Source organism: Schistocerca nitens, chromosome 8 (assembly GCF_023898315.1).
Source record: "Schistocerca nitens isolate TAMUIC-IGC-003100 chromosome 8, iqSchNite1.1, whole genome shotgun sequence".
Lineage (NCBI taxonomy): Eukaryota > Metazoa > Arthropoda > Insecta > Orthoptera > Acrididae > Schistocerca > Schistocerca nitens.
Window position 1 is genome coordinate 416,708,016 of NC_064621.1, and position 14,326 is coordinate 416,722,341.

At 42.4% G+C, this 14,326-nt stretch overlaps 1 protein-coding gene across 1 annotated transcript in view; it reads left to right on the forward strand.

The window, feature by feature from the left end:
* Positions 1–14,326, forward strand: part of LOC126198906 (bumetanide-sensitive sodium-(potassium)-chloride cotransporter-like) — a 553,300-nt gene that overhangs the window by 460,153 nt on the left and 78,821 nt on the right. The window contains exon 13 of the mRNA XM_049935533.1: positions 12,624–12,835. Coding sequence (XP_049791490.1) covers positions 12,624–12,835 — 212 coding nt within the window. The remainder of the gene's footprint in view (positions 1–12,623; positions 12,836–14,326) is intronic.

Sequence of the window (14,326 nt, forward strand, 5' to 3'; positions counted from 1 at the left end):
AGTCACCGTTTTTTTCTTTCCGAAATTAGTGCAAAATCGTCTTCTTTTTCTCAAGCTGTTTTTTAATCTACTGTTCCACTGAATTTTTTCTTCAAAACTGTTGTTGAATTCCAATCTTTTGACCGGTATTCGGCTGAGAATGTTGTTTAAAACTCTGCAGATATAAATTTTTCCAGGCCACACTTTTTCAATGTGTAGTCATTAACATACAAGTGTTGTGTATAATTATCAATATCATCTACCTCATTGGGAATTCCTAAACATGAAACATTAAATTATTCGCTGATAGCGAAATTATTGGTCGTTGCATCAGAGTAGCAGTTATCATTGTGGTTCTCTTATATTATCGAATCAAAGAGTACAATTTTGTTTGGCCTTGATCAGTTGATTCAGCTCGTTAACAATTATTTCAAGATCACAAGGATTTTGTCGTACAATAGAAACTAACTTGACCTCTGAATTACTTTCGTCAAGTGACTTTGGCACGACAACAAGTCATAGTGAATTATTGTACTTGTTTCAGTAGTCTGATGAGCTTCTAGTCGCTGTAAGATTGACTGAGACTGAACTTTGACCACTTCGAATTCTTTATCTTCATCATGTTGTTTACTGCCATGCATATAGTGAGAATTTTCGATATTAGTCAATCCCATAAGCTAGTTTTTCGAATCTGTGAGTAGCTCTCGCATGTCGTCCTTTTCTTTAACTCGCACGTCTTTTTTTGTCGAATTGGCAGAAGTTGAGGTCTAGCATATTGTTCGTTTGTTTAAAATACTGAACATTTAGGCAATTACTATCAACGTTTCTAGCATTGTTCATCATAGTGTCTGAACTGAACTACGACAATTTCAATTTGCATCGACCATCGTAACTGAATCCGGCTAGTTTATTGTTCTTACCAATTTCACCTAATTCTTATCTATTAGCGTCACTTCCAACAACTGGGTCACTGTTAACAGATCCGTCCTCCATTGGTACAGTTGTTCACACACAAAAACGCACAAAATCGCAGAAATATTAAAATGTTTGATAGTTAATGCAATCAAAGCTCACAGTTCCCACTTTTTAAGCGTATCGAAAGTTGGAACAGCTAACACTGAGAGGTTTGGCTGTATATTTTAATTCACATTCGTCGTTTCTTCTTGTCGACGATCGGACTATGCCTTGGGAGATTTCTAGGTTAATCCATGACCTGCAATACTCGCCGTGTGTAATATTGCCACAAAGGTATTAGCTACAATGCTACATTATACCTTTTTGTATCCGTTTCTCTACTCAGCTAATCATACACTTTTGTGCAATAGGATATTACGAAACGACCTCCAAAGACTTAAATTCACAACAGTTAATGATGGATCATAGAATATATTGTTAGTATTGGAATTGTTCCTTCTTCCAAAACCATTTCAGGCTACACTTTGAATCAAAGAAATGTCGTAAGCCAAAATACAGGATGTTTACAATTACTTGAGAGTGCTCCCATTGGAAACTAGTGACCTAGGTCAATGAAATTTTCTGTAAACATTTGTAAGGACACGTTGAAGAGATATAACGAATGACCATTGCTAGAAGCACATTTCAATTTTTACATGAGAGGGTAATTGCGTATTATATTTACATTCCAGGTTACAAATGTTGCTCATTGTGACGACAGTCTGCATCCACGATAGCCTGGAACCGTACTCGAGATACCATTTCACAATTATTGGCATTACTATTTGAAAGTTGGGCCATGGAAGATTCAGCTGTCGTGCACCGCTAAAAGACTGCACTTTGCATCCAGCATTCTCAGCCATGGCAACGGAACTTCTGCAACACTTTGTGACGCATTGGCCGTCGTCGTCTCCCAGGAGCAGTTCCCAAATCGGTAATCAATTCGAACTTTCGAGCCATGTTCTTCAACCTCAATACGGAAAGACGACCTCTGCGTATTCCTTTAACGCGACTATAATCCACGGACGGTTTAGCTTGTTTTGGATGAGGCAGGAGTCGTCCGATGGTGTCTCATATGTGCTGCATTGGAGACAGATCTGGTGATCGAGCAGGCTAAGGCAACATGTCGACACTCTGTAGAGCATGTTGGGTTACAACAGCGGTACGTGGGCGAGTTACTGTTGGAAAACACCCCCTGAAATGCTGTTCATGAATGGCAGCATGACCGGTCGGTCAAATCACCAGACTGACGTAGAAATTTGGGATAACCACGAGAGTGCTCCTGCTATCGTACGAAATTGCACCCCAGACCATAACACAAGGTGTAGTAGGTTCAGTGTATCTACAACGCAGACAGGATGGTTGCAAGGCCTCAACTTGCCCCCTTCTAACCAATACATGGCCTTCATTGGTACCGAGGTAGAATTATCCTTCCTCAGAAAACACAACAGACCTCCACCCTGCCCTCCAATGAGCTCTCCATTGACATCACTGAATTCACAAATGGGAGTGTTTTAGGATCAGTGGACCCCACTCTACAGAGCGTCTGGCCCGCAGCTGACCTTGAAGTAATCGATTTGTAACAGTTCGTGCCAGTTGCTGCTCAAATTGCTGCTGCAGTACACTACGATGCACCAGAACCATACGCCGAACACTATGGCCTTCTCTCGCGGTATCGCCATATGGCTGTCCGGAGCCCGATCTTCTTGCGAGCGTACATTCCCTTGGCCACCGCTGCCAGCAATCATGTACAGTGGCTACATTCCTGGCAAATGTTTCTACAATATCACAGAAGGAACATACATTTTCTCGCAGACCTATTACACGACCCCTTTCAGTGAGGTGTTGAAAATGGCGTCTTTATCGCCTTAAAGGCAGTCTTGACTGACATCAATTCACCACATCCAATCTCAGAGGCAAGTAACGTTCACGATCATTGCAGCGTGTATTTGAAGCAAACCTGATTTGTATCCTCCAAGTGCCGCTACCAGTGCCCCTCTTACGCGACTGGCACGAATTCTGAAAAACATCTTCTTTAAGACACGCCTATCAATTTTCGTTTATGTCACAGAACTCCTTCTTGGTGTTGCGATTTTTTTTCGTCTACGCTGGTTCAAGTAGAAGAAGTTTAATAATAACCACCCTCTACATAACTAACACCTTCATACTAAAATTTCAGATATAAACGAACCGCTGCGGAAATAACCAGACTGAGAACATTCTTGAGTTGGATTCAATTTTATCCCAGTTATATCCAAACTTACGAGGAAATGCATCTGTATCTCAAGAACGCTGCCGAACAGCTGCCCGACAAAAGTTTTACGCCCAGCTGACTGTGACACGATAACAATAATTATCATTCGCATACCATTGTCAGCAAGCAGAGATTTTTACCGCACAATAAGGCTTACCAGTTGTTGCTGCTCGGTTATCGATTCTCAGTATGCAGCCAAAGAAGAAATAAACTTCTAAAATTAAAAAAAAAGTAAATAAAATGACTCGTAAGGATATAGCTTCTTCACACACTGATATTTAACCTGGGAGTCTGTTTCCCGGCCACGTTTATCCATGTTTAGATTTTTTCCGACTTTTTAAAATTTCTTCTTGGTCAAACAAGTTGACCATTTCAAACGACAGACAGAAAGCTTATTCCGCAGCCTTTTTAAAATAAATTCTTCCTTCTTGAATTTTCTGCCGTTATTCGTACCCGGTTTTTGTAGATACTGTAAATTACTCTGCCTCTGTTCCGTATTTCCAGTTTCCTCAGGAGTGCAAATTCTACTGTAAATATTTGCGTACTTTCTCTAGCTTCACAAACATCGTGTCTTGCACGAGTAATATTTCTTTCAGATGCACTAGTCTGCTAGCTTTTCCTTTCGGAAATTTTACCTTGCTATAGTCAGTCCAAGATCACTTCAGATTTTATTTAAGTTCTTATGTATCTCAATCAATTGACTAATGTATAACCTCGAGTTTCACACTGCAAATGCTACATTTCCAATACATTTCTAACATACTTGCACTCATGATTTCCTCAGTAACGTAAGGGTAATTATTACCTCTGTTTATCTAGTAAAAAACGAAATCATATTAAGTACAGGAAAACCTAACTAACTCGCTCGTCCGGTACTCACCAACCTTGAATCGCTGATTAATTTTGCTGTTACATCTTCCATTTTTGGTATATCGGTGGCTTTACAAACTTTTATGTCCGATGACATCCTTCCCGTGCGTTAAACGATTAACTCGTTGCTCTTCAGACTAAGATTTCGCCTCAGCCACGATCTTTCTGTTACTCGTGGTCGCAAGGTAATTCTGCATTTCAAAATTGCCAACAAAACCTACGTCCCAATCTGCGAAGTCGAATTGGCTTCAATTGGCAAACAAGGCAGTATAAAACGTCTTACTAGCTATCAGTCAATCTTTTGCAGATACTGGTCGATTAAAGCGTGCTCTTTCTGTAGAACTTCATATTTGACTGCAGAAGGCCGCCGCATCTTGGTTAAGCATACGTTATTAAAACCGCTGGAGCTGTACCACCTGAGTGTTACTTTCCAAACTTGAGAATCCTGTAATTCTTTGGATCATCAGTCCTCTGACTGGTTTGACATGGCCTGCCACAACTTCCTCTCCTCTGCCAACCTCTTCATCTCACAGATACAGTTAGATGTAACTTCCTCAATTATGTGCTGGACCTATTCCAGTCTTTATCTTACCCTGCAGTTTTTATCCCTTGCAGATCCGCCTACTACCATGGAATTATTTCCTGACTTTTTAACACGGTTTACCATTCAGTCTCTTCTTCTTGTCAGTTTTTTCACATATATTAGTCTCCGTCGATTCTGCGAGGTATTCCTCATTTCTTACATTTCAACGTTCTTCTGAAAGTACCAAACATCGATTCTCTTCTCTTCTAGCTTCACCGTAGTACATGATCGCTTTCATAAAATGCTGTGTACCAGACGTACATTCTCAGATATTTCTTCCTCAAATTAAGGCCCATGTTAGATACTTGTGGATTCATTTTGCCCAGGAACACCCTTTTTACCTCTGCTGGTCTGTTTTGTATGTTGTCCTTGCTTCGTCCGTATTTTGCTTCCTAGGTATAAGAATTCCACGACTTCGTCTACTTCTTGACCCTCAGTTTTTATATTAACTTTATAAATAATCTCATTTCTGCTTTTCCTAATTAATTTCGTCTTTCTTCGGTTTACTCTATACCCATATCCTGAGAGCACCTCATCCCGTTCAGTACGCTCTATTATTCTTCCTCGATGTGAATAAGGATAGTTGTGTCATCAGCGGTTCTTATCATTATTATCCTTTCTCCCTGACATTTAATTCCACTCATCAATCTTCCTTTTCTTCCCGTCGATGCTTCCTCGATGTACAGATTGAGCAGTGAGGGAGAAAGATTGGATCCCTGCCTTACAACCTTTTTAATCCCAGTATTGATCTCGGTCTTCAATTCTTATGTTCCCTCACGGTTCTTGTATGAACACTACCAGTCAAAAGTTATCGATCACTCATTATAAAACCATATACTATGTTTCAATGTAAAACCACATCAGAAAGCTAAATAGACAAACAAAATAAATATTTTCGCACTATATCTTTAAATACAAGGCAATATGATTTAGGTTGTAGCCTCTTCAAAGTATGCCGGCCGGAGTGGCCGTGCGGTTCTAGGCGCTACAGTCCGGAGCCGCGTGACCGCTACGGTCGCAGGTTCGAATCCTGCCTCGGGCATGGATGTGTGTGATGTCCTTAGGTTAGTTAGGTTTAAGTAGTTCTAAGTTCTAGGGGACTGATGACCATAGCAATTAAGTCCCATAGTGCTCAGAGCCATTTGAACCATTTTTTTTTCTTCAAAGTACCCACATTGTGCAATCAGAACAGCTCCTCACAGTCCTGGCATTCTGGAGTTAAGATTTTGTAGTGTTTTGGCAGAAATTGCAGTCCAACACGCCTGTAAATTACTCCATAGACCTTCAACATTGGATGATGTCAGCTTTCTGACCTCCCTGTTAAGTTCATCCCGTAACAGTTTACTAGGATTTAAGGTAGGTGACTCACTTGCCCAACTCACGTACGTTAGTTCCTCAAATTTCTCTTTTCTATTGACATACCCTTTGCACAATTTAGAAACATGTTTGGCATCATTGTCGTAGTGCAGAACAGACCCGCGTCCAAAAAGTATCTTGCCAGATGGAACTACTTTATTGATCAGTATCCTATGATATCCTTCTTCCATAATGTTCCATTAATTCTCTCTAGATCATCAACTTTATCACCTGGAAAACATTCCCACACCATGACCGATCATCCACCATGTTTCACCATTGGTGTCACACAGACTCCTCATACGTTCTCCAAGACGTCGACGCACAAACATCCGATGACGGCTTCCAAATACGTAGAACTTGGATTCTTGCTTGAATAACACCTAGGACCACATGCTCCGGTTTATATTGCAGTCTTTTTACCTTATTTTTCTTTTTTGGGTAATAAAGGTTTTTCAGCCGCTACGCACCCCATTAAACTTAGTTCACAAAGACAGTGTTTCACAGTTGGGGTGAAGATTGGAGCTGCTCATATACTTGTTACTTCCTTGCGAATTTCAGGTACATTACGAGTCCTCTGACGTTTACTCCATACATATATGAACTAATATTCCCTGTACGAGGTTACACGGAGTCTTCGAGATTGATTGATTGATAGTGTTTTACTTCTCGCACTTACCTGCAGTTGTTCTCTTCGGAGTTGTGAGGATGATATTGTTACGCCGTAACCACACTCAAGTACAAATCCGGAAGTACGGTAGTCAGTGATATACTTCTCACGGAAATAATATTTACTGCAAGTACCAACGTACAGCCAGAACTGAGCCGACCACCTCGACTGACAGTGCTGCTATTTATAAAAATAGAATATTCCAGAATGCTGGTATTTACAAAAGCATCGAATATTCCAGATTACATGAAGATTACAAACTTAATATATTTCAAGAACTATCCAGACATAATTAATGCGAAGTAATTAGTAGGGGTCAGCTTGACCTGGTGCCTGCAGTATTCCAGCTAGCGACGCTAATCACTATACTATACACTTAATGCACCAGAGTTCATAGTGTTGCTCCTTCTGCTGGAGAAACAGCAAGCCGCTGTTTGAAAAGGTCTGTCTGGAGCGGTCTACAGCACCCTGTGTCTAGATGTTATCAGTGGTCTTCTATATGGCGGCTCTGACAGATCATCGTGCTCTGGTGCTGTTGTTATGTTCTCTCCGCTATGATGAGCATCGAAAGTAGCTTTTCCCGCCGAAGCTTCGCGAGCCTGTCTTCAGTTTCCTTGAACCTCCCATTGTCGATCTCCACTTCTGGATTGTAGTAGGGCTTCATACGAAGGACACGGACGACGTCTATACTCCTTTATTTTCTTGGTGAAGGGTCATGATCCTCGACTTCATGTGTGACATCTTACAAGTGATGAAGGATGCGGTACGGCCCAAAGTAGTGCTTCAGAATTTTTCTGATAGTCCTACTTTCCACAAAAGTGTAGAAACAAACCAGTTCTCTTAGGTTGTATTTCACTGTCCTTTTCCTGGTATACCTCCTCCTGTTGTGGTTTTTGAACAGAGTATTCGCTGTTACCAGCTAAAGTTTATTGCAGAACTCATCTAGTCTTTCTCCTTTCTCATTCCTACTACAGAGCTCATATTCTCCTGTAACAAAGTCTATTTCTTCCCCTACTACAGCGTTATAATTACTCATAGTTATTGTTTTCATCTCCCTTCACATACTGAATTACTCAGTCAATATCCTAATATACTTTCCCTATCTCTTAATCTTATGCTTGTCACATCTATATGTATACCTGAACTACTAGTGTTGGTGTTGATCTGCTGTCGACTCTATTCACAGTAATCCTGTCACTGAACTAATCACAGTAACTCAGTTTCTGCTGTTCCTATTCATGACGAATCCTACTCCCATTATACCATCTTCTGCTGCTGTTGGTATTACGCTATGTTCATCTGACCATAAATCCCTAACTTCTCTCCAGCTCATTGATTCCTGAGTGTTTGTATTTCCTATTTTCAGATTTTCTGGCTTCCTTATCACGCTCCAGTATCCGACTCATAGACTTTTGCTTATACAATCTTCTCCTTGTGGTTACCACCTCCTTGGCAGGCCCCTCCCGTAGTTCCGAATGGGGGACTAACCCGGAATCTTTAGACAATTAAGAGATCATTATGACACTTTTTCAGTTAGAGGCCACATGTCCAGTGGATACACATTATGTGTCTTCAATTTAGTATTTCTATTGCCCTCTGTACCCTCACTCCTTTGATCAATGCTTATTCTTCCGCCTTTTACGGACAGTTTCCCACCTCAAGGGCAAAAGAGTGTCATGTACCTCTGTCCTCTCCTCCGTCCTCCTTGACAAGTTCGTTGACAGAACGTCGTGACTCCTTATGTACCACCATATCTGATATTGTGTTTCAGTTGCAGAACAAGCACACACATACATACACTAAAATATATCACAACACTTAGACTTTGAATTTTGCCTTCGTCTCTTACCACATTAATTTCAAAGTTTATTGCCACATAGTGTCGCTCAAGCTGAACGCCGCATTGCTCCCTATGGCCAGCTTCTCCTCCAATCTGAGCAGAGCTTTACCTCTGATGACCCAACCATTGATAGGATGTTAAACACTAAGCTTTCTTCGTGGCAACCATTTCAGTTAGCCCAAACACTTTCAAAATACTGTAATTCTTTTCCGCGTGTCTCATCCACTATGTAAATCTTTCTTTATATCCTCAATATACTGGTGAGTACAGCCAAGCGTTCACAGCCTGATTCGGGCAAATAAATGCCAGATTTGAACGACAGAGATGCACGGAACTCAAAGCTTTAAAGAAAATTGCCAATCTACGCATCACTTTGAAATATTACCAACATATTTTTTCAGCTACTATTTCGTTACCGATAACTGCACCATTTCAGAAAAGTCTCAGTTTACTATTAATATCTTCTGCAAGGTCATTAATATACAAAATTAATAACAAGATCCCAACACACTTTCTTGGGGCACACCTGCAGTTGCTTCTACATCTGTCGAAGTCTCTCCATCCAAGATAACACGCTGCGCCCTTCCTGTCAACAAATCTTCAGTTCAATCACAAATGTCGTTTGATACCGCAGACGACCGCGCTTTCGATTATAAGAGTGGGTATAGTAAAGTGTCAAATGGTTTCCGGAAATCAAGAACTACTGCATCTTCCTGACTACCTTGTTCCATCGCTTTCGGGATGTTATGTAAGACAAGTGAAAGTTCGTATCTTCATCTTGAGGTTGAAACTCAGTCTTGTGTACGTGTTTGCTTCAAACTAAATTTGTTTCTGGGTAAGATCCACCTTTAGCAATCGCAGTTTATTCTTTTTTTCAAGCACACATGTTTCGCTGCGGGTTGCGTTTAACATGATCGATGTTTTCGAAATCCGTGCTGTTTGGCATGGTGGAGGACATGCTGTTCGCGATCATTACGTTAGAGGTCCGAATATGTTCTAAGATTCTACAACAAATGGATTCCAAACATATTGGACAGTAGTTCTGTGTATCACTTCTGCTACCCTTCTTGCAGATGGATGTAAGGGATCTCTTCCAACTATTGGGCATGTGTCTCTCTCTTTGTCTCTTTCAAGAGAGTCTCGGCGCTAAGTTTGGTACCACTGACAGCCTCTACATAAGGCCAGAATTTCTTTGGATTTTGTGAGAGATGACTCGATAATATTCTGCTACGGTAGTCGTTGAAAGCTTCACGCATTGCTCTCTTCACAGCCAAATGTGTTTCATTCGGTGTTAATCTATAGCGTTATGCTTTGTTTTACAGCTACCGTGCAAGTAATATTTTAAACTTGAGTCAAAATTCTTCTAAGTGTACCTCTCCAGAATACAACGGTACTGCCTCTTTATCCATTTTGCGTAACATATAAATCCTCCCATTGTTTCTGTGGGCATTTGTACTTCGATAATCATAGCTGCTACAACTGATACCAGTTTCGATATGGACATGCTCAAAGAGGGCATGTGTATTTGTGTCCATTACATCTTATGTATTTCTATCATGAGTGGACTTCCGACCTAACTGCTCTAGGTAGTTCTCGTAGACGGCATTTAGTACTATTCCGTAGGACGTTCTGCCAGGCCTACCACTTACAAAAGTGTAATTTTCCCAGTTCATTGTCGGATGATGAAAATTTTCTCTTATGATGAAATGCCAGCGGCCTTGAAGTAGTAGCAACACCCGGTCCCATCAGATCGCCGAAGGATCATCGAAGTTAAGCACTGTCGAGCCTGGCTAGCACCTGGGTGGGTGACCTCCCGGATCGGCCCAGCGCTGTTGGCAAACCGCTGCACTCAGCCCTTGTGAGGTCATTTGAGGTGCTACTTGACTGAGAAGTAGCTGGTAACGGCCGGGAGAGCGGTGTGCTGATAACATGCCCTTCCATATCCGTATCCGGTGACGCCTTTGGGTTGAGGATGACACAGTGATCGGTCGGTATCGTTGGGCCTTCCGAGGCATGTACGGACAGAGTTTTGTTTTAGTTATGATGAAAGTATTACTTACGTACTAATGAACTTAGCCTTTCTCTAAAATTTTCCGTTACACCTGGAGTGAGTCTGGTGATCGATAGAAGAATTCAATTACAATTTTATGCCCACCCTTGATATTAAGTGTTGCCCAAACAATCTTATATGTAGCTGAAACTTCTGTTTGGGTCGAATTGAATATATTCTCTACAGCAACAAATACACCACCTCCATTTACCATTAGCCTATCATTTCGATATACACTTAAATTTTCTCAAAAAAATTCACAGCCGTCAATTTTGGATTTTAACCAGCTCTCGGCACCTAGTATTAGTTAAGCTCCACTGCTTTTCAGGAGCGCTTGAAATTCTGATACTTTGTTGCGAATGCTTCGGCAGTTAATCACTCTTTACTGTAAGGGGCATTTCTTTGGATAGGGAGTCACATAATCTCAAAAGCTCTTATGTGCAACCCGCATACAGATAGCCTCTAAAGTGCACACCTGGCCCATTCAGGGGACTCTTTAGTTATAAAAAAATGGCACAAGTCAAGGAGATCACAGAGTGACTTACCGCAGAACTTTCAAAGTATCTGGTTCATACATTCCACTCGACTTAGAACTGGTGTGTCACCATCAGTTCTGGGGTCAGTGCTTCAAAGTGTAAGCTTCGTTAAAACTCTGTGAATATGGGTGATATTCTCAACCTTCACTGCCAGTCGCTGAGTTATCCAAGTATGGCCTCGGTGCGCAGAGGATTGACATCATTTGTTTCAGTATGCGGCACAAACTGCAGTTTTTTTCTCCCCCATTCCTCCAGTGGCTGGCGGAAAAGCCTCTACATCATACTGAATGAGGTCCACAGCCATACACAGTGACTGAAGCCGGTGTCCTTTCCCATTCTTTACTGTCATTCACCGTTATTTGCCACATGCATGAACTGCCGACGGTTAATGGCCCCTATGCGTTTGGGTCATCTTGACTCAACACACATCAATTTTCCCAACAGGTGAAGTGAATCTCACTGGCTTAGTTTCGGATTCGGTGGAAGAGAGCATTTCGAACTTGATAATTATGGGGATGAGTGTAACACACTGAGTTGTCTTTCATCCCTGTCTTCCATGTACAGGCGCCTAGACCTACCACTGACACGCCACTCACAACTAAGTGGAGGAGCAGTGTTCGATCCCATACTTCTTGGAGAGGAGACAGCGTCCACAGGATAGCATGGTACTTGAGGTAGCTTTGGTACCGCTGATTCACGAGGATGCGTAGCCACCAATCACACCCATCTGCAGCATTTTTCAGTCACTTGCCAACATTCATGGCGATTTCCAGTTCATGACTATCGTTAACTCTTCCAACACAGCCATCTGCAGCAGTTTCCAATCGTTTGCCAATAGCCAGGGCGATTTCCAGCTGTTTACAAACAGCAACTAATTCATCCCCTACCATTCACACTGGGGTTACATTGTGACTGGTGCAATATTTTACAGAATAGTAAACAAATAACTTTAAAATAAGCTTGCTGATTTCCGGGATCTGTTAATCTACTTTGTATGGTTCAAATGGCTCTGAGCACTATGGGACTTAACTTCTGAGGTCATCAGTCCCCTAGAACTTAGAACTACTTAAACCTATCTAACCTACGGCCATCACACACACCCTGGCCCGAGGCAGGATTCGAACCTGTGACCGTAGCGGTCGCGCGGTTCCAGACTGTAGCGCCTAGAACCGCTCGGCCACCACGGCCGGCTCTACTTTGTATATATGAACTTTGTGTACATGGGCAATGTCAAGCTGCAACTTCATATGGTTTCTGCCTGTAACTGTAGGCTACATGAAGTGGTTATCAGACTGGAGAATTACGTTGATATATTGACTACAACTGCAGAGAACTTAGTAACCCATTGTAGTGTGAACATTCCATTATTTTATGTCTCGCATTAAATTATTCACCCTGTATAGTGAGGTCTTAACACAACTGACTGAACAGAGAAATTCCAGCTCTGTCGTAGGACAAGGACGACTTCTTCGAGTAATGTAGTTGAAATATTTAGATCTGGCTCTCACAGCTGAACGGTCGTGTGTTGCAGACGTGAACTGGGGCTCGTCGACACAGGCGCAGTGCTACAACTCTGCGCTGAAGGCGATGCTGGAGCTGAACCACGTGGAGGAGCACGTGAAGAACTTCCGGCCGCAGCTGCTGGTGCTGGCGGGCATGCCCGGCACACGGCCGCCGCTCATCGACTTCGCGGCACTAATCACCAAAGGCATCTCGCTGCTTGTCTGCGGACATGTGCTCAGCGTAAGTAGCCCGTAGCGGCGCTCATCACCGAACGCATCTCGCTGCTCGTCGGCGGACATGTGCTAAGCGTGAAAATCCCACAGCATCGTTAATCAGCAAAGGCACCTCGCCGTTCACTGTGGACACCTGCTCAGTGAACATAACCTGCGTAGCGCTCATTACCACAGCCAGCTCGCTGTTTGTCAGCGGACAGGTGCTCAGTAAATTAGCCCACAGTGGCGCTCGTCACCAAAGACATCACGCTGCCCAATGTGGCCAAGTGCACAGTGTAAGTAACTTGTGTGACACTTATCATTGAAGGCATATTGCTGCTTGCTGTGGACTCGTGCAGTGTAAGTAACATTCCTGCTATTCATCGCCACAGACATCTCACTGCTCAATGTCGAAAACTGCTTAGCGTAAGTAGCCTGCATTGGCATCTTGGTGCTTCTCTGTTTACACGTGCTTAGCATAAGTTGCCTGCACTGGCGCTCATCACCATAGGCTCTTACTATTCGTCTGCAGACACGTGCTCATTGCAAGAGTTCTGCATGGTACTCATCACCAACGGCATCTCACTGGTCATCTGTTTGCACATGCTCAGCGTAAGTGACTCGCAGTGGCGTTCATCATCTAGGGTATCTCTTTGCTAGTCTACAGACACATCCTCAGCGTAAGTAGCCTGCATTGGTGCTCATCACCAAAGATATCTCACTGCTCATCTACTGACATGTGCTCAGTGAATGTGTCTAAATCTGAGTCCAGGGTTAAAGTACAAAACTTTCCGTAATATCTTAACGATGTAAGAATGAGGGCATTGTTGATGGCGATATATATGTCGCATGGAAATGTTTGACTTGGCGCTTTCCTTGATGCTACGGGTCAGAACACTGCTCTCCCTTCCTTTCTCACCTGCAATCACTATCATATATGTCTACACTCTGCAAGCCACCTCATATTTCATCGTGAATGATACGTGGCAAGAATGAGTTTCTCTGATTCTTTGCCCAAGTTTATTTTTTTAAACAGAAAATTCTTTATTCAACCAATGATATTCATACATAATAACCCACCATCTTATACATTAGTGGGTCTTAATTACAACAATACAGTTATTAACATTGCAGCATTATTACAATTACAAGTTTTCTACATTCTACCTTGCTACAGGAAGTGAGAGTGTTTGTTTGCTATGGGTAAGTCTAACTTCTACTTTATCTTCTCCTAACAAGCTACCCCTGCAGCGTTACAGATGTGCCATATGATCTATGAAACACCATCTTGTGACCGTGCCCAGCGAGCTAACCCCTGGAAACTGGGTTGCCCTTAACCTTTTAATCACTGCAGGTACTGTTAAAGGGTGTCCGGTACCTACCGTTTACTAAAAAAACTACCTACCTACTACGAGTCATTATCGGTGTGCATAAGTCGAATCCGGGATTTTTTTCCCCTTACTCCAAGACGTGGCGGATTCCGACCGTCACGGCGATCGGCCAGTCCACGCCCCGGCGG